Genomic DNA, 24,593 nt, shown 5'->3' with positions numbered 1-24,593 from the left:
ATGGTTGGAGAGCTACACTTTTGGCTGCTGATAAATCCAACAGAACAAGACAGATATTTCACATGTTGTTGGTTTCTCAAAAGGAACACAATCTGCACTTTAATGCTAATATTTGTCGCAGTATCAATTTTTGAAAAATAATCCTCTTTATTGAAAGTTTGAAGTCGAGCCATGTGAATGACCTTGGCAGAGGGACAGCAGGAAAGGAGGTGGGAGGCTCTTGCCATGTCCTTGAAGGGATGGATGGAGCGATGGGCGACAGGGAAAGATGGAAAATAGCAAGATCGATACAGAGGAAAAGTGAAACCCATCCTTTAGGGGGAAAAGAAGTGGAGAACCGGAAGGAATGAAATCTTTTCTGCAGCCCACATATTTGTGTCCATTTAGAGCTTTCTGTGATTTGGGACAATAAATGAAGAGAAGATATGGGAGGGTGGTTGCGATGAAGACAGACAATGGAGGTTGCAGACAACAGGGAACAAGATGTTGCACTTAAGGGGGGATGATAGCAGGATGAAAGGAAATTAAATGATTGGAACTGTGTGAGAATAGAGGGAGTCACCTTGGGAGGGACAACTAAAAAAATGGCTGTCCTGGCAGGCTCAAGGATGACTCAGCTGCAATACAATTACATCCTTGGCTTGTGTTCAATTGCTTTCTATGGAATACATTTAGATTATGCAATTATGAGTTGGTGTGTATTTTTGTAGGGTTACAGAGCTATGGACCAAACACAAACAGCAAGAACACTTCATAGTTTGATAGCTGTAAAAAAATATATATATATATATATATATATATATCCCCAAATGTAAGTGTCCAGAACACAAGTGAACTTGCCTCTCTCACAGCACCACCTGCTGGACAGTTAGCAGACTGCCGGTGTCACTTCCAGATTTGTCCGCGGGGGGCAGCAGAGCCCCAAAACACTGAACTCCCTAATGTTTACTTCCTGTGTCAGTTAGCTCTCTTTTGGCAAAGGAGGGAAAGCTCAAACAAAACTTTTTTCAGTAAACAGCGATATAATGTCAAATGAAACGCATCAACCACTTTCTTTACTAGACAGATGGTTCCAGGAAAACAACGAGTCGGTGAATAAATGGAAGGTAGGAAGTGTTTTCAGCGATTAACATTAGCCTCTTAAACCATATTAAACAACTTTCACTAACGTTATTTCAGCGTCATATACATCTGTTTATGCTTGATAATGTATTATGAAAACACAAAAAATCAGTGTATTTAACATCTGGTATCTTATTACAGTGGCGAATATATATTTTTTGTTGAATTTCCATGAAAAGACTGTCCACTTGTTTGGTGTATTCATTATTTTTAGCTCAACAAAAAATCCCTCTCCCTCTTCAAAAATATTATATTTAACTATTATGATTATTATTGTTATTACAGATGTGTCAACATGTAAGCAACATCTGTATGCATCATTAAAAACTGTATGTTATTTAAACCTAATACATTTTGTAGGAATATTGCCCTCTTAAGTTATAGTGTAGTAGCAAAACAATTGCTTTCGTTCATTGTTTCAGCAGCAAGAAGGAGGAGGAAATGCCTTGAGTCGAGCCCAGAACCAGACCCATCTGATGTCGTGTTCCTCTGAGTTCCACAAACTTTTAAGGAAAATCCAAGGTGCTCCATCTCTTTCATAATGGTCACGTGCATGTGTGAATATCCCAAAAACACTCTTTGAGCTAGTAGGCGATAAATGAGATTGTAGCCACACTCAAAGCTGGTCAGGAACCCATGTGACCAGGCCTACATTGTTATGGTGAGAGCTCAGCTGTTAACTTTGTGGGCCTATCCTTTCCCGATGTCTCTCTACTGTAGGTATCCCTCCTCTTGCGGATCACACACAGTTGGAGCTGACCGTGGTGTACAATGCATGTGTGTGCTCCATCGCTCAGTCTAAGTTCTCAGAAGCTGAGCTGCTCCTCTCACAAGCCACAGAAAGAGGTCAACCTTTGAACTTATGCCATACACTCAGTTTTACATTAGTACGAATGATTCCTCAACACTGACTTTCACAGTCTGCTCTTGTCCCCTACAGTTCTGCAGATGATGGGAGATGACCCTGTTGCTTCAGACCCTTCTGTTTTTTGGAGAATGGTTCTCAAATCAGTGGGAAACGCAGCTTTGAATCCCTGTGTACTGTATCTTTTCTGTCTGCAGTGGGTGATATGGCTGTCCACCTGCCAGCTGAAAACGTTACAGGGATTTCAGGTAAGATCCTTTTTTTAGACTGTGTTCCCTCCATGCTTGTTCGGTGTGATTCTGCTGCATCTACCCATTCAGTGCAGGCTAAGGAGAACTTCTCCCAGTACCTCCTTCCCTGTCCCTGCCAGCAAAATGAATATTTGCCAGCATGTTACAGTGTCCAGCTCTGTAAAACTCTGCTTGTACTTACTTTTTCTTGAATGCAGGATGAGCTGTTCTCTGTGTTTGAGACACTATCTACTGGAGTTTGGGGTGAGGGGAGGAGAAAGTCACCTGACATTCCACTACTGGTGATGGACCCGAGAAGGCTTATTGAATTATTGCAGATCTGTGCTTTAATTGCCCAAGGTTAGCAACATTCATGTTTTACATTAAGGTTAATGTTGAAGGAATTGATACAGGAAAAATATGATCTGACCCCTTGCATTTGTAATGTTGAGTAATTAAACCTGGGTTTTGCGGTCTTCTCTGGGTTTCATTAAGGTGCAGAAAGATTGAGTGAGGGCCGGAGTTCAGAAGCACTGTCTGGTCTGCAGACAGCGTCCTCCCTGCCTGCTCCCAGAACCCTAATAGCATACACGCACCTCCTCTCAGGCTCTTGCCTCGCCCACATGGTACACATGCAGACAAGAGTCAACACAAACACAACAGAAAATGACAGCGTAATATTTATTCACCAACAGGTTCGACCATGCATGCAGTGAGAGTGTGTGTTTGCGTTTGTCTCCAGAGCTGTGCGCACATGGCGTTGCAGTGTTACAGAAAGGCACTGGAGACAGACTCCCGGTGTGTGTGTGCTCTGTACCAGAGCATGCTCATTTACAGACAGCTTGGCAACACACAGGCTGAGATACAAGCTCTTCGTTTGCTGCACTCAGTGAGTACCACAAATAATCAGTATATACAGGGAAAGCAAAAAAGATCCCAGATGCCTGTAAAATGTGCATTTTGTCTTGTAGATACATTACTTTTATTGTTAAAACATCATCTGTCTTTGTTGTAGTAGAAGCTTACATACATTCATGTAAGTGTAGGCCTGCGTACTGAAAGACGAAGCCTCTCTTGTCCCACAGACTTTGATGTTGCCCTCTGCCACAGAGCCTGCTCTGGCTGGTACTCATCTGCTCTCCCCATCCTTACTGCTTCGCAGCCAATCACTGAGCAGCCAGCTCTCAGTTCCCTCTGCCCTCTTCGTCCTTCACAATCTGGCCCTGAAGTGCCTGCTCCATGAGAGGTGAGAAAACCAGCACTGCCTTTTACTGGCACCTGATTACATGCTTAAATCCAGAAAAGGTAGATGGAGCTGAGAGCTGTAGACACATGCACATTTAATTGTTACATTTTTTTCTTCAGAGTGTCAGAGGGTGTGGAATACTATTTGGACCTGCTGGCTGCTCTACACTCAAACGATCAACATGCAGTAAGACTTAAAACACTGACAGACAAGCAACATAATTGAACAATACAAGCTTTGGATATCTTTACATAAATGCATGTATGCTATGAACTCATTTGTGAGAAGTCATAATGTGTTAATAACACGTTCATTGACATCTGTTTGCTGGATGTCTCTCTCTCAGGTGCTTGCTGAGGGCCCTCCCCTCCCCAAGTTGCCCGAGCTTTACCTGCAGGCTGGCACTGCCTTGCTCATGGCCCGACGACCTGCTGATTGCATGGCGCTGTGCGATGAAGTAGTAGCTACGACACTGGAGCTGCTGCCAGAGAAGGTGGTGTTGGAAGAGCCAGAGGAGACGTGCGAGGCTGAGACCGGGGCTCCACGTGCAGAGGATGAAGACAGGGTGGGGATGCTGCTCTGGGTGGGGGCTGCCTACCTCCTCCAGGGTCACTGCCACACTCACCTGAGGAATTGGAAACACGCTGTGACTCACTACACAAGGTCTGTAAAATGAAACTGGCTTTAATACTGTCATCAGTTTTTGGGATTATAAGCAAACATACTTTGCATTACAGGTGTTTCAACCTGCTTTTGAAGGTGCATTTTAAAAGGAGAGGTGAGTACTTTTATGTGTTTATAGATATTTTCGAAAGATATTGCTCTTTTTATACACCCTACAGCTACTGGTACATTTTATTGCTCAATTACAGGTTTCCAACCACAGATTCCCAGTGCAGATATGGTTGGCAAGCAGGGAACGAAGCTGTGCATCCTCCAGAGGTTGAAGGGGCTTTCACTTGCTGGTAGGGGCGTCAGCTTCACACAGACAGACCAACTGAGAGAGGCACTGAGAGACCTACAGCTCAGCATGCAGGCATTCCCAGGTATACACACCTCAGCTGTACCTTCATGATATATACAGCAGAGCTTGTAGTTAGTATTTATGTCAATATACTAGTGCAGAGTTAAGTTCAGTCATATGCACTTTAGGCCCATACTTGAGCATTATGGACTGCAATGTGTTCGTCTGTACAATATCTGTGAAAATGTGTTGGTGACGACAGCAAATGGTCAGAATGAAAGTGAAACCATTTTTCCACCAATCATCTATTTTCTTTAATGAGGAGCAGATGGTTAATACATGTCTAACTAAAATGCTTTAACTAAGATAATGTCATCTTATCCTTAAGGTTTTTACACACAACACCTATAGTCCTGCATGTGTATGAGCCAAGATCTGTATCAATTTGACATGATTGTACTGTAGAACTGTAAGGAATCTGTACTTGGTTTGCGTGGTCCCTTGAAGGAACCCGTAAACATGCTGTTTTTTGTGCTGTCCCAGAGTGTGTGAGTGCAGGGCTGTGGTGTGGTGAGGTTCTCTGGAGGCTTGGCAGGAGGCGGGAGGCAGCAGCTTGTTGGGAAAAGACCTGGAGCTTGACACCACAATCCTCAGTCGAGTAAGAAGCTGTCATTCTTATAATCACTGCCTCTGGCATTTTTTGATTTGCCCTTTTTTAACCTAAGTTAACAAAAAAGTAACTTGAGATGATATCTACGATATCTACATTTTTTTAGATAAAGTCAAATATAAAAAGGGAAGCTAAAATCTGATCACAAGTGGGTACTCAAAATGCATTTGAATTCTGATGCCACATAATGAACTGGAGTCTATCACATCAGGATCTAGATACAATCTGAATATGTGCTGATTTAAGAGACTAGGACGGAACAAGATATCTTTTAAACAAAATAAAACTTAAGCCCTGGTAGTTTGATCAGTCTTTTTCTCATTTGGGAAGAGCACATTATGTATACTGTGATGTTACTCTCATTTTAACTGGTACATGCTTTCTTTGTTACAGGAATCTATCTGTCTACCTACAGGAACCTCAGTCTGGCCCTCTGTTGGACTCCCTGGAGCTGCGTCGCAGAATACAGGAACTTGGTCCGACCTCGTCGCCCTAGAAAGACAAAAGAATAATACCCTATCACTTACTGAACTGGATCAACTTTCACTGGCCTGTGAACTGAAACCCATACACACACACGACAAACATGCATCTTCCAGGACAGCAAAATAAAGCATCTTATAAAAGGTCTTGCAGTGTTTGAGACTGAGAACATGGTTTGGGGGGCAAACCTGGCAGGTGGTTTATGCATGAAATTAAGATAACTTGACACGCTATAGTTTGGTCACAAAAAGTCTGAACTGGCTTGTAGAAAATAAAATGTGTATTTTGGCCCAGCCAACAGTAATCAAACTATTGATAAATACACACTACATACCACTTTAGAAGATACACACCATAGACTGTGTTGCTGCATTAAAATGCTTATTTATATGGATGTCTCCTTCAAATAAAACGTACAAATGAATTTGCAATGTTCTTTACAGATTGACTGTTATCACCAAGAGTGAAAGACAAACTTCGTGTTTATGCGATCGCTCAATAACAACGCGGTGCAAACTAATTGGCTGATAGAAGTTTGGTGACAGGTCTACATAGCCAATGAGAGAAAGGTTGGTGAAAATAGGAACATCCCAGTCATTTGTAACTGGCCGAACTGCCACAATATTCTCGATGCCGTCAGACTACGGGCTCTTTCATTGGTCACCAAATGTGATGGACATCTTTCAGCCAATCAGAATGCCGGATGCGTCCAGCTCATGGTATAATTGTAAAGAAGGGCACGGAAACGGCTGCTTTTTCGTGTGAAATCACAGAGAACGTTGAGTAACGAAAACCGGTTCAGGCTCATCAACATTTAGCTAGACTTTATTTATTAATAGTAATCCAGGTGGACGACCATGGCCTCGGGAGGGGAGTAAGTAGAATTATCTTTCAGTCCTATTAAAATGCGGGTCCCTGAACAATGGCTATCGGCAAATGCCTTTTAAATAGCTTACGTTAGTTTGTTATACTTAGCTCGATTGCTAATGCATCACCGGGTTTGCTAGCAGGAGAGCTAATGGGGTCAGTTAACTGTACTGTAGCCTCCGCACTTTTGTCCGTTGGTTGAATAACCTTAAGCTAACATTGCACATCCGATGTCAGTTTATTATCCTGACGAATTGTTGACAGTTGCCAACCACAGGATTGTCTTGGCTAGTTAGCCGTTTAATATTAGCCAGCTGTGTGACAGCGACTTGACAAAGCGCAGTCATCGCTGTCGTGTTTGAATGCTATCGTTAGCTTAGCAACAGTGTCAAGGCCAAAACCATCCACTATGGCCTATCCACCGGCCTGTCGCCAGAAATGGTTTCGAATTGTAAATAGAACAAATACCGTAATAAAAAATCGAAAGAGCATATGGCACACACTTGTGTAAAAGGCTAAATGCTACACACAAAAAAAAACCGCTAGCGCTAGTCATCCAGATCACGGTGCGCTGTCTGTAGCCAAAGCTACCAGGCTATGCTATTCATTCTGAATGATCGACAATATACTTGGACTCTTAACGATATTTTGCCGTTAGCTTGACGGCCGTGAAACAACATATGCATCCATCCACGTAGATAATCCTTAACGTTGACTCGATGGCGAGTTGTTACTGTGGTCTTTCTGCGGTGGAACCTAGCTAACGTTAGCTCACAAAGTTTTTTTTCTAATTCTTTTGCTGTGTCATCTGGGCTTGCTTGCTCGCCAGTCAGTTAGCTTCAATGCTAGCGTTAGCACGCTAACAACATGTAAGAGAAACTACAGAACCGGTCCCAGATCTTTCTGGAAACCTAGGTCATTTGAACCGTGACTTTAACCAGTGCTTCGCTTTTCGACGGTATTTTGAATATACGCATGATTGTACGTGTTATCCGTTAAATCGTGGTAATTGGCGAGTCGTGTAAATGACCTGCTTACACTTACGGTAACGGCAATATATAATTCATTATTATTGGGAGTTACTGTTATTAATAATACAGGGACATATGCACTCAGCAGAATATTAGGTTATTAGAATGGACTAATAGATCATAAAATGTATAATGTCAGTTGATATGCAAGTCCTATTCCTAGGATGTTTAACCCAATGGATTTTTCCTGGTCCCCCTAGACTTATCTAGAGAAATGAAACCAGAAACTCTTGAAGTTTCACAGGGCCTGATTTAATGTCTGTTTGCTGGTGTAAAGATGCTTCCAAACTTAGCATTCATTTCATTAGTTATTCACCTTATTCACTTATTCAGTGGTTTGGTTATGTGGGACCTGCATCAGACCCTGAACGTGCACAATAAGAGGTATTTGTTTGCCCAACAATTTGTTTTATCTGTTTGTCTGTATAGATCCAAAAATGATGATCTAGCCACTGCAATTCTGAAACAGAAGAACAGACCCAACAGACTGATTGTTGATGAATCCATCAATGAAGACAATAGCGTGGTGTCTCTCTCTCAGGTAGGTCATTCAGAAGGCTTTGTGTATGGCTAATGTATCCACACATGTTGTGACAAATCAGTTAATTTGCTATCTGCCATCTTGATATTTTAAATGTAAGAACGTGACGATGCACAACCAACTTTGTTTTAATCTCTCTTAAGACCAAGATGGACGAGCTGCAGCTCTTCCGTGGAGACACTGTGTTGATGAAAGGAAAGAAGAGGCGGGAGACTGTGTGCATTGTGCTCTCTGATGACACCTGTTCTGATGAAAAGGTTCGCATGAACAGGGTGGTCCGCAACAATCTGCGGGTCAGACTGGGTGATGTCATCAGGTGGGGCAAATTATACACTTAAATTCTTAATCTTTTCACAGCCCTCTTAAAAAAAATGAAGTGGTTTTAAGTCTAATATTTCCTTCAGCATTCAGCCATGTCCTGATGTGAAGTATGGAAAGAGAATCCATGTCCTCCCAATAGATGACACCGTAGAAGGGATTACTGGCAACCTGTTTGAGGTCTATCTGAAGCCATACTTTCTGGAGGCTTACAGGCCAATCCGCAAAGGTCAGTACAAACTGTCATTGTCAGAACAAAGATTTTATTTTACCTGGTTGATCAAATGTATAATGTGCAGCCCTGTTAGTGGTAAAATTCACACCGGTTTCTTTTATCTCATGAAGGTGATATTTTCCTGGTCAGAGGAGGCATGCGTGCTGTGGAGTTCAAGGTGGTAGAGACCGACCCCTCTCCTTACTGCATTGTTGCTCCTGATACGGTCATCCACTGTGAGGGAGAGCCAATTAGGAGAGAGGTGGGTATTAGTTTCACATACAGTGCATTCAGAAACATTTCCCAAAAATAAAACACATTGAAGTTTTCAACATCTTGCATTTGATCATGCAGGATGAGGAAGAGTCCCTGAACGAGGTGGGCTATGATGACATTGGAGGAGTGAGGAAGCAGTTGGCTCAGATCAAAGAGATGGTGGAGCTGCCTCTTAGACACCCTGCACTGTTTAAGGCCATTGGGGTCAAGGTAAGGCACCCGTTTAATACCTATCCTCAATTTTAATACACGGTGCTGACAGGTTGTGCTACAGTCGTACATGAGCAGGAATGGCGGTGGCAAATTTGACTAGCTTTAGTCGTATATTGTGCAACTGATATTAAGTCAATTTAAGAGTCTTCTACAACTATACTGCTGTTGCAAAAATGTGACAACATCTATGGTGTTTGCTTGCTTTCTGTTTTTGTATTTATGTTATTGAGATATTTATTTCTCCCCTCCCATTTTCAGCCCCCACGTGGAATCCTACTCTATGGACCCCCTGGAACAGGAAAGACCTTGATTGCCAGAGCCGTAGCCAATGAAACTGGAGCTTTCTTCTTCCTGATTAATGGTGTGAATTAATATCTATTTATATTCTATAGAAACGTATTCCCAGTCAGGGCCATTTTATCATAATACTAGGTCTGACAGTATTACCTTGCAGTTGCTGTTTGGAAAGATTCTGATAAATAGTTATTCTAACCAGTCAAAAAACATATCAGCCATTGCTTGGATATATAAGGAACCAAATGAAATGTCTGCATCATTTTAGATCATTACACCCATCTCTTATTATCTATTATTATCTGAAATTAGCTGAGCTTATCGGCTAGATACAAGGAGTGCAACTCACCTTTGTGAACTACTAGGGTAAAATACTTTATCTAAAAGTGAAATTATATTATAAGGTTAATGCTTTGTTTCAAGTGTAGACTTTCCATACATGTACTGTATTCATTTACCTCAGACACATTACAATGTTTAGCTTTTACTAGAGTGTTTAGATGGGACAGGCTTAACTTGTGATTCATACATATTATTTGAATATAGTATATGAACTTACTTTCTTCTAAAAAATTAAAATGTTTGTTTTTCTGTTTTAGGTCCTGAGATCATGAGTAAGCTGGCCGGAGAGAGTGAGAGTAATCTGAGAAAGGCCTTCGAGGAAGCGGAGAAGAATGCTCCTGCCATCATCTTTATTGATGAGCTTGATGCAATTGCTCCTAAGAGAGAGAAGGTGAGCAGGGAGAGAGGAAAACTCACCGTCATCCTGATTACTTGCCTACATGCTCAAATTCAGTCAAGACACTAATATCTAGATACGTCTGAACATGGGAATTGTGTATTGTGTTTTCTTGTAGACTCATGGAGAAGTGGAGAGGCGCATTGTTTCCCAGCTGCTGACTCTTATGGACGGCCTGAAGCAAAGAGCTCATGTTATCGTCATGGCTGCCACCAACAGACCCAACAGCATTGACCCAGCTCTCAGGAGATTTGGTAAATATCCGTTTTTAGCATGTATTCAGTTGCTCCAGTGGTTGAGAACTAGAAGACGCATCTGATGCGGCTCTATGCATAAAGTAGTGAAGATAAGTTTTAATGTAATTCTTCTCAAGGTATCTGTGAAGGTTATCAGTTATCCGGGGCACAGTTATCCTTGAAAGCTTTGTCCTAGGCAACTAGGATTCAGTAGATTTTTTTTTTGTGGTCAATATTTATTTCTCTTTTGTCACCATTGCACAGCGCTTCCATTGCCAACAATAGGCCTCTCTGTAAGACGAGTAAAGCATGTAAAGATCTTAAATGGCTGAATAGCTTTGCTTTAAAATATAGCCTGGTTTCCAGTTGCTCTGCAGCTCAGTAGTTGGTCAGTTTCTCTCAACGCTGTGCATTTTTTACTGTTTTTAAAGACTTGTGATGCGATGTCTAACAGTTTTGATAAAAGGGTTGTTTATTATTCAAATACTGATACTTTTGTAAAAGGTAGTTACTTTTGCTTTGGCTTTTACAACTGGTATGTGCTATCTGAAATGTTATTTCTGCTGCCACACTAATAGAGAGGAGGTAGTAAATAAGAATGATTCCTTACCGCTCTGAGCCCTTGCCGTTCAAACCAATAAGTGTGTTTTTGAACCTGCAGGTCGTTTTGATAGGGAAGTGGACATTGGCATCCCCGATGCCACTGGCAGATTGGAGATACTCCAGATTCACACCAAGAACATGAAACTGGCTGATGATGTCGACTTGGAACAGGTTTGTACACAACATTATTTTCCTGTCATGTGACACCACACAACACTGCTTCATGTGTCATGTCATGTGGTTATTGCCACTAAGTTCTAGGTTAAAATAAAAATGCATTGAATTCTATATTTACCTGCACGGAATCTGACTATTTAATGTGAAATGGCGATAGCAGTGGTAATAAGACTTGGTGATGGTGTATTGTGTAGGACATCAGACATTAAATATTATTTTTATGTGCTCTTATGCAGGTAGCCAATGAGACCCATGGACACGTGGGTGCAGATCTGGCTGCCCTCTGTTCTGAGGCTGCCCTGCAGGCCATCAGGAAGAAGATGGACCTGATTGACCTTGAGGATGAGACTATTGATGCTGAGGTCATGAACTCACTTGCTGTCACTATGGATGACTTCAAGGTAAGAGATATAATATGGTCTTTGGAGTAATGTTTTCAGTTGGCTTATATTGGCTTTGTGAGCCCTTACTAATGTTCAACGCTGTCCTGCAGTGGGCCCTGAGCCAGAGCAATCCATCTGCACTGAGGGAGACCGTTGTTGAGGTTCCCAACATCACCTGGGAGGACATCGGAGGTCTGGATGATGTCAAGAGGGAGCTGCAGGAGTTGGTGCAGGTATGAACCTCTCACAGGAGTAAGATTATATCTGAAACTGATGTGTCAAATTGTAAAATTTAGAATGTTTTCTCTGACTGTTTTCTCTCCCTCCATTAAATTCAGTACCCAGTGGAGCACCCAGACAAGTTCCTCAAGTTTGGCATGACCCCATCCAAGGGCGTACTGTTCTACGGTCCCCCTGGTTGTGGTAAGACTCTGCTGGCCAAAGCCATTGCCAATGAATGCCAGGCAAATTTCATCTCCATCAAAGGACCTGAGCTGCTCACCATGTGGTTTGGAGAGTCTGAGGCCAATGTCAGAGAGATCTTTGACAAGGTAAGAATATGATTTGGGTGTCTGTCAAAGAACTTGGGTGCAAAGAACAACTAACTTTTGAATTCATTGATGTCCAGAACAGCCGTCACCGGATTTTCTTTAAGACCATTTTTGTGTGTGATGTTTCCAGGCTCGCCAAGCGGCTCCATGCGTTCTCTTCTTTGATGAGCTGGACTCCATAGCCAAGGCCCGTGGTGGCAACGTGGGAGATGGTGGCGGAGCAGCCGACCGTGTCATCAACCAGATCCTGACCGAGATGGACGGAATGTCCAGCAAGAAGAACGTCTTCATCATTGGGGCCACAAACAGACCAGACATCATCGACCCTGCCATCCTGAGACCCGGTCGTCTGGATCAGCTCATCTACATCCCCCTGCCCGATGAGAAGAGCAGGATGAGCATCCTGAAAGCCAACCTTCGCAAGAGCCCCATCAGCAAGGTGACAGTGCTGCTACTCATTGGTGCAGTTTCTTGTGTGCATGCCTTTTTTTTATTTTCAGGGTTTCTTTCTGGGACAGTCATTGAGATTTTTAGATTTTTTTTCTGTCCTGCCATGTTGCTTCTTAGTTAAACTAGTTCTAGTTGCCTGACACAAAGAGGAACAATGATTCAGATTTTAATAAATGTCATTACATTTTAATTGGAAGTGACTCAAAATATGCATTATGAGTTTCTAAATTTGTCAATTGTTTTATTTGTTTGAAAGGATGTGGACCTGGACTTCTTGGCAAAGATGACCAATGGCTTCTCAGGAGCCGATCTGACTGAGATCTGCCAGCGGGCGTGTAAGCTGGCCATCAGAGAGAGCATCGAGAATGAAATCCGTAGAGAGAGGGAGAGGCAGACCAACCCGTCAGCTATGGTCAGTGTCTCCTTGGTCACTTTTTTTTTACATCTGGATGATTTTCTGCTGCTGGTGCTTCAGATATTTTGCAAGTTAGTAATGCTTCATCTTTGTGTTTTCCATAGGAGGTAGAAGAGGATGATCCTGTGCCAGAGATCAGGAAAGACCACTTTGAGGAGGCAATGCGATTCGCCCGTCGCTCAGTCAGTGACAACGACATTCGCAAATATGAGATGTTTGCTCAGACACTGCAGCAGAGCCGTGGCTTTGGCAGCTTCAGGTACATTTTCTATCAGCAGTGTTGATAACCGTTTAAGTCTTCTGTCTGTCTAGACAGTAGAAATAATCTGCATGTTTGTCAAAAGTGTTCTCATATTGGTCATGGAATTTTTCCTAAAATCATTCAGCACAGAATATTTTTACAAAATAGTTATAACTTATCATATATCTATATCATACAATACAATCTCTACAAGAACGGTAAATGATTCTTCTCTCTCTTTCAGGTTTCCTTCCAGTGCTGCAGGCGGCAGCGGTCCAACCCATGGCTCAGGAGGAACCGGCAGTGGCCCAGTGTTCAACGAAGACAACGACGATGACCTTTATGGATAAATGTACACTGCCCCACAGTGGTCAGTACTGGGATCACACCTGTACAAATTCTCACCAGATTCCACATTTTTAGGACTTTGTGCTTCTTTCATGTTTTCCTTTTTTTTGTATGACTACCCTTGGAAAAAAGCATGTAGCCGCTTGGTTTGCCCTGGCTTTGATGTGGGTGAGGGTAGGGGGATGTTGGAAATGGAAGGTGAGTAACTGATGCAGATTGGGGGTGGGGGGGTGGGGGGTGTTATTGAGTGGCCTCATTCTCAATATATCACAACCAACATGAATGGCTTTAGTGATGGGATTCTATGCTAGATTATAAGAAAGGAAAGAAAAAAAAATACATTGCTTATGACTTCCTCATTTTTTTTAAATAAACAGTAGCATATAATGTATTACAAATTTGTCAAGGTTATGTTGTTGAAAATAAAATCTCACAAAATGGAAGTGGTATCGGTGTCTGTTTTGAAACTTTTTTGATACGGAGTTCAGACATCATGTACAGACCTGATTTGAAGAATATTTATTTTTTTCAGAGACAAGAAACATGGAGAGATTAATAGGTTTTCACATTAGTTATACACTTAATTCTCACACTGAAAAAGGTGCAAGGTTAATTCATTGATCAGTTGTGTTCAGAAGTGAACTATGATTGAAAGTAAGATCCAAGAGCAATGTAGTGTATGATTTATTTTTGTCATTCTGGCAGTGGAAGAAAAGGAACATTTTTCTTTGATTTCAGTAGAGAAGTGACTGGAAAACATGTTTCCAGCTATTCAAGAAACTTGCATTCTTGTGTGTAGACTCAATAAGGATCATTAAAGGGGAAATGTAGGTGTTCTGCATCTCTCCACACTCTCTTGCCGTCCCTCTGTTTGGGGGAAAAAAAACAAAAAACAAGTTGGTTATGCTCACATTAAAGTTATGAGGGTTTGTGTATAACATAGAAGAAAACACAGGAGTTACAACTGACCCAGAATCCTACAGTCCAACTTTCTAAGAGAATCCCCTGTGAACATCTGAGATCTAAAACAGGCTGATATGTCAGCCATGCGGCATCATCAGAGTCTACAGCAGTTGAGCTTTAAGTTAATTTTGGACTGAGATGTCTGTCTCATAAACATGTCATCGGTCTATATGGGCTCTGTATAGGACATCATAAGATCCCTGACTCACCTCGACTGTTGGGACGATGAAGCGCTCGTTGCGATGGAAGGATCCGATGAGCTCCATGTCATCCTCTGACAGAGAAAAGTCAAACACCTGCAAGTTCTGCTGGATCCTGGAGGGAGTCACGCTTTTAGGGATGCACACCACACCCCTCTGAACATGCCACCTGCCAGAAGGAAACCACCGATTTAAGCCAAAGAAGTCAGGGTTTGATGGCATTGTACACCTGAGTTTACTAATTACTTTGAAGTTTAGTATTTGTGCCTTACCTGATTATAAGCTGGGCAGGTGTTTTCTGGTATCTCTGGGCGATAGCTCCCAGTCGAGGATCCTGTAGCAGACTTGGTTCATCGGGAGACGCCCAGGGTCTGTCTCCGCTGCCCAGAGGACTGTAGGCTGTCACACATACTGCCACTGATCTGAGGCGGGGTTTTATGTACGTTAACCGACACGATGCAAACTATATTTCATGGAAACCTCAAAGGAAGTACAATTTCTTAACGTGTTAAACTGGAGTGACACTGACCGGCAGTGAGACAGGAGATCTGCTTGAGACAAATAAGGATGACATTCCACCTGCGGCACCATGAGACACACAATTGAATGACGCATTCTCAATAAAACCCTAACATGTGTTTATGATAAAGCCACGTCGTACCTGGTTCACTACTGGTTTGTGTCTGGCCATGCTGATGATGTCATCAGTCTGCCTCGCGTTGAAGTTGGACAGTCCTACAGCTTTGACCAAACCTTTGTCCACTAGGCTCTCCATAGCTGCCCATGTATCTCTGTAGTGCGTGTCAGAGTAACAAATACTTCCATCTTCTCGTCGAGGCATCACCTCCTTCCCTCTCCTAAGACATCCACATGCAAAGGTTAATTATGTGTCATTTCACACTGATCCACACGACGATGACCTTGTGGAGACAAAAGCGGTTAACTGTGTGCAGCCGCTCACTGAAATGCCATGGGCCAGTGCATAAGGTACAGGTCCAAATAGGAGAGACCCAGGTGGGCCAGACTGGTCCTGCACGCTTCCTCAACATCCTCCGGCTCATGTTTGGTGTTCCACAGTTTGGATGTTACAAACACCTCCTCACGACGCAGAGCCTGGAGGGGAAGGGATAATGGATGTACAAAACATTTGCTGTTCAATACAGGGAAGTACCTGTGTATCATGAGCAAATTTCAGCAGCCCTTGCTCTAATATTCATTATCAGAGGTTTATGAGTAGACACAATAAAGTGATTTCCCTGCAACCCAGCATGTATTTTCTGTTGCTTGAGCTGAGATTATTTTGTCCACTGCTTGTTACTACTGAACTCACTGTCTGAAGCAGAGTTTCTCACCTTCCCAGGGCCGACCCTGGTGGACAGAGCCTCTCCCACCTCCTGTTCATTGCCGTATGCTGCAGCACAGTCAATATGTCTGTACCCGCAGTCTAAAGCTGCCAGCACTGCCTGTTTCACCTGAGAACACACAGAGACAGAAACAGTCCAAACGCTATTCATTTAACCGTTTCCAGAAATGTAGTAGATCTTAATAAACTAAGCCTGGAGGAGGGTTTAATAGTCCAACCTGTCCTGGAGTGCTCTTCCACGTGCCGAGCCCGACCACGGGCATCCTCTGCCCCGTGGAGAGAGTCACGAAGGTGCTCATGTTTCAACCCCGAGGCCCTGACGGAGGACGGAGACGGAGAAGCCTGTGAGGTGTTCAAATAGGACCCTGCGGGACTGGCCCAGTCATCATGACTAAGTCGTAACTCTTTGTTACTGATTATCACTGACATATGAATTCATTAACTCCGGCCTACGGCAGGGGTGGTGTGTGAACATACACTCTAGCTTTTCACAAAGCAGCAACCATCACATTCAGCAAAAAAAAAAAAAAAAAACTACAGGTAGTTTGTTATTTGTTTCTTCACACTCAGTTTCAGTGGAAATATAAACCCTCTGCAAACCCAGCTTTACTGGGAGAGATGGCTGATACAGGTATATTAGTCACAGTGTGGTGTTAATGAAGCACATCGACTCAGAACCTTCCCATGGTTCACTAATGGTCTGCTATATCCTTACCATGTGATGCGCACACACACACACACACACACACACACAAACTGCATCTGTTTCACATAATCAGTCCCTTAACACAGATCACCTGCCTTGACTGCCTCCTGACCCAGCAGCATAACAGAGCGTGTCATCCACTAATGCTCTAACACAGTACGGAGATTAAACATAGAGTCAATTCAAGTTTCTATATTTTTCAGACTTAAGTTCTTACCTCGGATCGCTTTTGAAGCAGTGATCAGGCGAGTGTGTAGCTGTCCTTCCGGACTTCAACAGTCAAAGTCAGTCAAAGGTCAAAGTCTGCCTTCTGTAACTCTGTAAATCAAACTGAAGGAACATGTCCATACTCGAATCTCAGCTCAAAGTTCAACATATATTACCATTGTTTGATCGGATAGGATTCTAAAAATGTTTCCTCTCTGTTGCTTTTCAGTTAGTTTCTTTGCATGCACATCATTTCAGTTTCTTATTGATGTTATTCAAGATATAATGTGAATAAATCTGGTCATCCATATCCCTGCATGCATGATCATAACAGTATTCAGGTTTCAGATCATCTTAATTCTTCCACATCTCAGCTCCGCTCACTCAGTCTTGTACTAACAGAGAATGAGCAGTAGTGGAGGAAGTACTCGGATGCTTTATTGAAGTAATAGTGCCAATAAATAATGTCAAATTAATTACAAGTAAAAATCTAACAGAAAAATGCACTTAAAGCATCAAAGCTAAAAATGGCCTGATAAATGATTATGAGATTTAATGCGTGCACGTGTAAAGCAATCTATGGTTTTAAATATGTTAGAAGTTAAGAGAGAAAACCTCACTTTGGTGGAACTGCTAAATTATGTAAAATAGTATTTTCTAACAATTCCTTTGTAAAATCTTAAATCTGAAAAGTAGAAAATGTTCACACCACATCAAAACCATACATGAAGCTGATTATTCTTAAAAGAGAAACTAAAATGACAAAGGCTATTAAGTTCACACATTTGGTTTATTTGTTGCCATTTTCAAAAAGTCATAAATGTTGTCAAATGCACATAAGCAGTGACTTTCAGCAGCAGCACTTGTGCATTCTGGTTGTAGCCACAGTCTAGCACCCCCGGAGGCTCTGATAGGCGAGGACGCTCACACACTCAGACAAGTCATTCAAGTCTCTCCCACCATTTAATAGCTTCCTCAGTATTTTTTATGACATAGAAGTGCGTTTATCAACATGTTGCATTCAAAAAAATGTCCCATACACGTGATATATATGTGACTTACTAGTGCTGCCTGCATAAACCTTACTCACACACATATCTTATCAGCTGTAAACTATGTATACAGTAGGAATCTTTCAGAGCCCCCTGCAACTGAGACAAGAACGGCTGCTGTAATATTACAAAAACGTATTCCTTAACAGCGTTTTCTACTTGAAAAAACAGATGTAAAGTTGGATGTACACATTACAGAGGATGGGAGCAGTTATCAAATCACAAACTGAAACCATGAAACCAAAATTAGACACCAATTGGGTCTATTTTTGGCACTGCTCGTGGTAGCACCTTCAAATGGCACAAGAGAAAGCAGAAAATGTACAACAAAGCTGGGTTTTCCCAGAGACGTCTCGACTATTCACAATTGACTTAATTTACATTTACATTTACATTTCGGGCATTTAGCAGACGCTTTTTGTCCAAAGCGACTAACGATAATGCTTCCTTCTTCTGGGAAATCCAACCTATACTTCTATGGCACTTTACCGGGATGCACTGGCAAATTTCAGCAGATTTGTATAAAATCCCTCCTTAAAAATGTCCTTGCTCAGATACAGTACAATATGGTGATTGACATTACATTGTTAACTGTTTCTCCAAGATCACCGGCTCCCACTGGAAATGACTAACACAGCATATGGCATCATCTGCTGTGCACTTAACATGGCTGGTTGTGTTTACTACAGTGTGACCTGTGTGTGTGTGTGTGTGTGTGTGTGTTTTCACATATGTGGTATGACACCAGGCTAAGGCACCAAAATGTCCCTCAGATAGCGAGCCAAACTATTCAACGGAAAGCACCCATATCTTGTGCAGAATGTATTACTCAAGCTTACACTGCTGTTATTGTATGTGATTGTCATTCCCAGATTTTCCAATGCAACTGAGATACGCTAATGTTATTTGGAGGAACGCAGGAATTGAAGTGCGCTGTGGCATTGCACGCATCATAATACAGATATATATATATATATATATAGATCTTACTAAAGGGCCTACAGAGTTCAAGCATGTGACTTTAGCAAACTGAAAAGCAGGTAGGGGGAGAGCTATGTTGAAACCGGGGTTTGCACCAAACACACTGAAGCTGCTGGTACACTCAAGGTCAAAATAAATAATCCTATTTGAGACGAGTCTCCTGGGAAATAAATGTTTATTTTTTTAAAAATATCTCACGCTTCATCCTATCATAAAAAGATGAGGATCAAAGAGTTGGACAGCATATAAAATCACTGATAAATCCGTAAAAAACAGAGTTAAGAAAAGGCTGGTAAAACCACGATAGCGCTGAGCCCATCCTCAGCGTGCTCCACTGTTCGTTGTGTGTGTGTGTGTGTGTGTGTGTGTGTGTGTGTGTGTGTGTGTGTGCGTGCTCCGGCCAAAAACAAACACAAATAATAACATCCTGATACCGCAATTTGTCTCGGCAGTCTTCCTTCATCCTCCCACTGTGAAGTCTGTTCAATGCTGTGTGCATTAACTCACAACAAGGGAACTGGAAGTGGGAAGGGAAACTATAATAAGGGTCAAACATTGGAGTATCACAGGTTGGTTTTCTGGGTTTGGGCCATTTAGTCTGGAGTGTGTGGTGGTGGAGGGGTTGAAGGTGAGTCTTCCTATGACTGGGGGAGGTGTTGTCGTATTATCTCTCTGGACTGAAGGGGAATCCTGTCGGGAAAGCGGACGGAAAACTCCACGATGAGGTCACCGCGCTGAGACGGGTTCTTGGGGAAAGGCAGGCCTTCCCCTCTGAGTCGCTTCGCCGTTCCTGGCTTGATGATGTCGTGACAGGGGAGGGAGATGATGCGGTTCTCCAGCGTGGGAATACTAACTGTGCAGCCACACAACGCCTGGAGGAGAGGAGACATTGAGAGGGGTTAATATCTTTAGGAGGAATGAAATGCCAAAGATGAAAATATCTCGATGACTTCATGTTTCCATTGACTAAAAACTTTGGTCAAACTTCCAAGTGTTTTCTGCGTGTGTGTGTGTGTGTGAGAGAGAAAGTAATCAGATTGTTTTAGTATCGTCTGTAGCTCTGTGGGGTCGACACTAAAGGATTTGGAACATAAAACATGGCAGTGGAAAAGTTTTCCTGTCTTTGTATATCTGTGTGTGTGTGTGTGTGTGTGTGTGTGTGTGTGTGTGTGTGTGTGTGTGGAAGAGGTGTGTGTGTAAACATGTCAGTGTTGGAGGTGCAACACATTGCACAGGGGACTAATTTTAGCAACGGTCTCATAGCCGGGCCTAATGAAGTGAGAGAGGAATCGGCTGAGCCCGTAAATAGTTGGAGGGCTTGTCAGTTGGGCTGAAGGGACGAGGGGAGAGAGTGCACACACACACACACACACACACACACACACGTCACAATGCCTGATAATATCCAGAGCATAGAGACCTGAGATTATCACGACTTCACAACCTCACCAGTGAGCATCACTCACCAGATTTGTGCCGAATTAAACAAATATTTGAATCCGCGACGCTGTGAATGATCGTGATGGATAAAAATGTATTGCTTATATAATGCATTCCTAAGCAACTGTTACAAATCTCTTTACTACACTAAATAAGGTCAGTGAATAAATACCATGAAGGAGTGGTGGAAGGAAGGCGGAGAGCTATTGTGGATGATCTAAAAATAGAACAATAACTTGGATATTAAAATCACCCAGGCGAACAAAAGAAGACATAAAAAAAGGGACTTTAACAGGAAGTTTTTTAAAGAATGATAGCAACCAAGGCTTTGACAGTTTGCGGTGATTGATTTCTGATTTGATTTGAAACATAAGCACCTGATGCTGATGAAAACATTTTGCTTTTACAGGTATTTGAAGATGAATTATTGGACAAATAGATAAGATAGAAAAGTCATTGGATCACAAAAAGTCATCCTGAGAGGAACATGAATGGGTGGAACAAATTTCTTGGCAATCCATCAAATAGTTTCAAACATTTCACTGAAATCGCCAAATGTGAAACTCATGGCTGGTGGAAGGAAAATTAAAAGGGGTTGGAAAACTCTGTCTGTCCTTCAGAGTTTTCCACCATGACATCAGCCTCCTTTCCCCCCAACATACATTAGGAGGTGATTTAGTCTATGACTGTGATGGAGACTAGTGCTCATCCTCTTATTATGAACAGTTCCATTCACTAACATGAGTCCTACACACAGACACGGGTTGCCATGACGCTTGCCACACACCACCAGCTGATCTGAGGACCCACTGATTGCATAAGCCTCGGCTCAGACAACATAGCTCCCGTGACCGACACAAACACACGCAGGTCACACTTTGACGATGCTATATTTGACAGAATGGTCTGTAGATGAATTCCCTCGGGCCATACGTCAAAAGCATCACTGTTACATGCTGAACGACAGCTACGATCAGCCTTTTTGCTGAAAGGAAGAGTTAAAAGTGAACCACATAAACAACATCACCATCTACCACCGTTGATAAACAGTATACAAGCCCTTCTAATTAATACCAGAAGTAGAGCTGTAAAGCCCAACGAATACAGTTAGCACCTACGTGTGTTTTGGACGTGGGCTTTTGCTGCCGAGCTGAGTGCAGTGGTGACAGGAGCTTGAAATGCACTGCCACAGACAATACAACCACACTGCAGATGCATCATTAATGCCAGTAAGTATCAAGACGAAAATATCCACACATAGATCCGTTTCAGGGATATAGACGCGTCAAATTCCCCGCTAAGCTCTCTAACTGCTTCCGACTGCTGTGGCACTTCTGACAGTAAGGACATCGGAGGGCTGGAAGTTGCCTCTAGCAGGAGTGTCCCAGGAGTTTAAAGCTCGGTCAAACGAGCTGGTGGGACTGAAGGGAACGACTCGCCGGGGCATGCTTCAGACTGTAAACGAAACTGAGCAATAAAATAGCAGCGAAATCATACAGCAGTCTGAAAATGACACATTATGAATGAATAATTGGAAGTAATGATCTTGTTGGCTCGTTGTATGATCCGCTGGTGCATTGCAAACATTTGCAACATCCATCCATCCATCCATTTTCTACCGCTTATCCTGTATTTAGGGTCACGGCGGGGCTGGAGCCGATCCCAGCTGTCATTGGGCGAAGGCAGGGTACACCCTGGACAGGACGCCAGTCTATCGCAGGGCCAACATTTGCAACATTATACAGTAAATGGCAGGTTGTCTGGTGTGCAGCATGTAGCCGGTGCTGGGTTTTCACTGCAGAATTCAGCATCACATCTTCAAAGAAGCAGAGCAGAATGAAGCAGTGCAACATGAGCTCTTGTTTGCTTTGGATACTGAATCATCTGACCCACTTCCCTAATATTCCCCAGATACCCCCCCCCCTGCCACCCCATCCACATTTCTCCCCTTCTTCCCCCCCTTCCACTCTTGAGCTGCACCAGACTTAAGTCTCTTATCTGGCTGCCGTATAGCAGAGGACTTAGCTGTGGGAGTTCTGCAGTGCAAACGTAATCACTGTGCAGGTTTGATCAAGTAACATCTCCCGCTTAATGGGACTTCATAAACTGCAATGTGCTCCCATTAACAAAGTGCTATTCATAGATGTGCCGTGTGGAGGCATGCTTGTTTGTGTCTGCGGTGCTTTTAGAGGAAAAACTGTCAAAATTGGCTTGAGTAGAGAACAAAAAACAACTCCCCTAACATCTCCGTCTCTTTGAGAACATATTCCATTAACCGACCGTGTGGAGCGCAGGCCAGTGGCAGCGCTATTAGAAACATTAAAGGTTGTGAAATTCACAGATGGAGCAGAACTGTGCTGCACCCGATGCCCTCGTAGGAGCGGCTAATTAAATGTCCTGCCAGTCACAGTAATAGCAGTCAGAATTGTCACCACTGTCACACTACAATCCATCTTTAACTGAGTGTGTTTGCAAATACATTAGAAGATGCAAGTGTGTGTGTGTGTGTGTGTGTGTGCTTGCATGCATGTTTTTTCCTGTGTGCAGCTGTATGTGTGTTTATGGATACATATTCCTACAGCAGTGCAGAACAAGTGAGGACGACGGCTCTGTGCCGGTCACATGAGGACGCCACATTTCTGCTGCTTCTCTCACACTGCAGCGACAGAGACTCTGCTGTTCACTGATCCTGCACACTCACACACACACACACACACATATATATATTTTATATGTGGCCCCCGACCCAGGACAGATTCCCACCCTTAGATTACAGTTGCATCTCTCCACCTCATCCTGTTTTCCCAGGTTAAGAATGATACAAAGAAAAGGAGTGGGGGGAAAAATGGACCATTTTTGGATATTCAACCATTGCAGCTCCACAAATGCATTCAATTTCTGCCTGGTTTGCTCAACTGGGAATCAAACACCCAACTTCAGCAGCTACTCATCTACATGCAGAACCGTGACACAGCGAGAGGACTGAAAATGGGCAGAAGAGCAAGAGAGTAGAGACAGAGGTTAGAGGAAAAGGGACGGACGTACCTCTTTTAAACTGATCTTGCAGTTGAAAATGATATTGGAACCGTCTCTCTTGAAGTGGACGTGCCCTTTGTCTTTAAGAACAAAGGCTATGTCGGCAGGAATGTTTTCAGGGGTCTCGTCCCCCTCCTTCGGGAAGGTGATCTTGGTCCCCTCCTTCCAGCCCTTCTTGATGATAATGTTCAGGATCTTGTCCTCTGTCCTCATGCTGCGCCCATCTGGGTTCAGCCTGCGGCGGGTGATCTTCATGCGCTTAGTGCAGCCATGGAAGATCTCTTCCAGCGAGACCTTTAGCTCGTGGACCACCGGAGGGTCCTGTTGCTTTCGCCCGGTCCCCAGGCGCTCTGACGGCACCCCCCTCCTCCTGCGGCCCTCGCCGGGGAAGCCGTTGTTCATCCCCCCTGGAAAGCCGAACTGTCTCCCGATGTGAGCAAAGGGGTCGTCCTCATCCACGTCCATGTCCTGCTCTGTATTGTGGTCGTTGTGGAAGGAGAAACCATTGGAGCGGCTGTGGCTGCGGTTGGAGCCAAAAAACACGTCGAAGGGGTTGGAGCCTCCGAAGAAGGAGGCAAACGTGGCGTGGGGGTCTCCGTGGAAGGTGTAGTGGTACGTCGAGCTGCCGGGAGCACCCGAAGAGCTGCTGCCTCCTGTCCTCAAACCTGCGACAGCAAAAAAAAAGAGCGAGGAGAATGTGAGACCTCATGTGCCTCACACTCAAAACACCCACGCATGCTGAAGTCCGATACCAGACACGGGACAATGTTCAGGGAAAAAACTGCATGTGGGTAACAGAACAGAGGAGAGCTCAGTCCACGTGGGCGGGAAAAATCCCACAGCATCACTGATCTTCCAACAGCGCTGGTGGTGGAGATACTCATAAAATACCAGGTCACTCACACAAATACACACACTAACACACACATACCTTTTCAACCGAGACACATGCACAGAACACCCACAGATGCAAACTACAGCAGCCGCAGCTATTCATATCTCAACCACGTAATGATCTTAAGCCATCTGTCTGTCAGCACTGATACACACTTATACACACACACTACACACACTTATACACACACTACACTAGCAGCTGAGGTTGACTAGAAGGTATTAGTAGTGACACGATGCACATACACACACAAACAAGACAAAACATGGAAGA

The 24,593-nt window shown here is 43.3% G+C and overlaps 4 protein-coding genes across 5 annotated transcripts in view; 2 read left to right on the top strand and 2 right to left on the bottom strand.

The window, feature by feature from the left end:
• The first annotated feature begins 965 nt into the window (after nt 1–965).
• fancg (FA complementation group G) lies at nt 966–5,967 on the top strand. Of its 2 annotated transcripts, none has more exons than XM_084024392.1 (14): nt 966–1,106; nt 1,548–1,644; nt 1,843–1,968; nt 2,063–2,235; nt 2,436–2,577; nt 2,713–2,843; nt 2,960–3,106; nt 3,303–3,463; nt 3,583–3,649; nt 3,810–4,126; nt 4,201–4,241; nt 4,336–4,509; nt 4,971–5,085; nt 5,491–5,967. In XM_084024392.1, the coding sequence occupies exons 1-14, from the start codon at nt 1,026–1,028 to the stop codon at nt 5,591–5,593; spliced, it is 1,875 nt and encodes a 624-aa protein (XP_083880518.1). In that variant the 5' UTR covers nt 966–1,025; the 3' UTR covers nt 5,594–5,967. The 2 variants fall into 2 exon arrangements, with proteins under 2 accessions (XP_083880518.1, XP_083880517.1); XM_084024391.1 differs by having other exon boundaries at nt 1,545–1,644.
• Nucleotides 5,968–6,293: 326 nt separating this feature from the next.
• On the top strand, nt 6,294–13,926 carry vcp (valosin containing protein). Its single transcript, XM_084025603.1, has 17 exons — nt 6,294–6,454; nt 7,908–8,019; nt 8,163–8,335; nt 8,424–8,566; nt 8,683–8,813; nt 8,906–9,037; nt 9,299–9,401; nt 9,934–10,067; nt 10,192–10,327; nt 10,971–11,083; nt 11,326–11,490; nt 11,583–11,705; nt 11,811–12,023; nt 12,154–12,462; nt 12,730–12,885; nt 12,993–13,147; nt 13,374–13,926. The coding sequence occupies exons 1-17, from the start codon at nt 6,438–6,440 to the stop codon at nt 13,477–13,479; spliced, it is 2,421 nt and encodes an 806-aa protein (XP_083881729.1). The 5' UTR covers nt 6,294–6,437; the 3' UTR covers nt 13,480–13,926.
• Nucleotides 13,927–14,247: 321 nt separating this feature from the next.
• Nucleotides 14,248–16,944, bottom strand: akr1a1a (aldo-keto reductase family 1, member A1a (aldehyde reductase)). Its single transcript, XM_084025604.1, has 9 exons — nt 16,927–16,944; nt 16,222–16,319; nt 15,993–16,112; nt 15,602–15,753; nt 15,302–15,497; nt 15,170–15,219; nt 14,913–15,062; nt 14,650–14,809; nt 14,248–14,344 (listed from the first exon to the last, which is right to left on the bottom strand). Exons 2-9 carry the CDS (start codon nt 16,300–16,302, stop codon nt 14,279–14,281), a joined length of 975 nt encoding a protein of 324 aa, XP_083881730.1. The 5' UTR covers nt 16,303–16,319; nt 16,927–16,944; the 3' UTR covers nt 14,248–14,278.
• Nucleotides 16,945–17,693: 749 nt separating this feature from the next.
• Nucleotides 17,694–24,593, bottom strand: part of dnajb5 (DnaJ heat shock protein family (Hsp40) member B5) — an 8,283-nt gene continuing 1,383 nt past the window's right edge. The window contains exons 3-4 of the mRNA XM_084024057.1: nt 23,435–24,090; nt 17,694–19,821 (exon numbers count right to left, since the gene is read on the bottom strand). Of these exons, the coding sequence (XP_083880183.1) occupies nt 19,588–19,821; nt 23,435–24,090 (890 nt within the window). The 3' untranslated portion in view covers nt 17,694–19,587. The remainder of the gene's footprint in view (nt 19,822–23,434; nt 24,091–24,593) is intronic.

Source organism: Eutrigla gurnardus, assembly GCF_963514095.1.
Source record: "Eutrigla gurnardus genome assembly, chromosome: 13".
In the NCBI taxonomy this organism is placed as follows: domain Eukaryota; kingdom Metazoa; phylum Chordata; class Actinopteri; order Perciformes; family Triglidae; genus Eutrigla; species Eutrigla gurnardus.
Note: the sequence above shows the minus strand (reverse complement) of the source record. Positions and strands in the feature narration are given on the sequence as shown.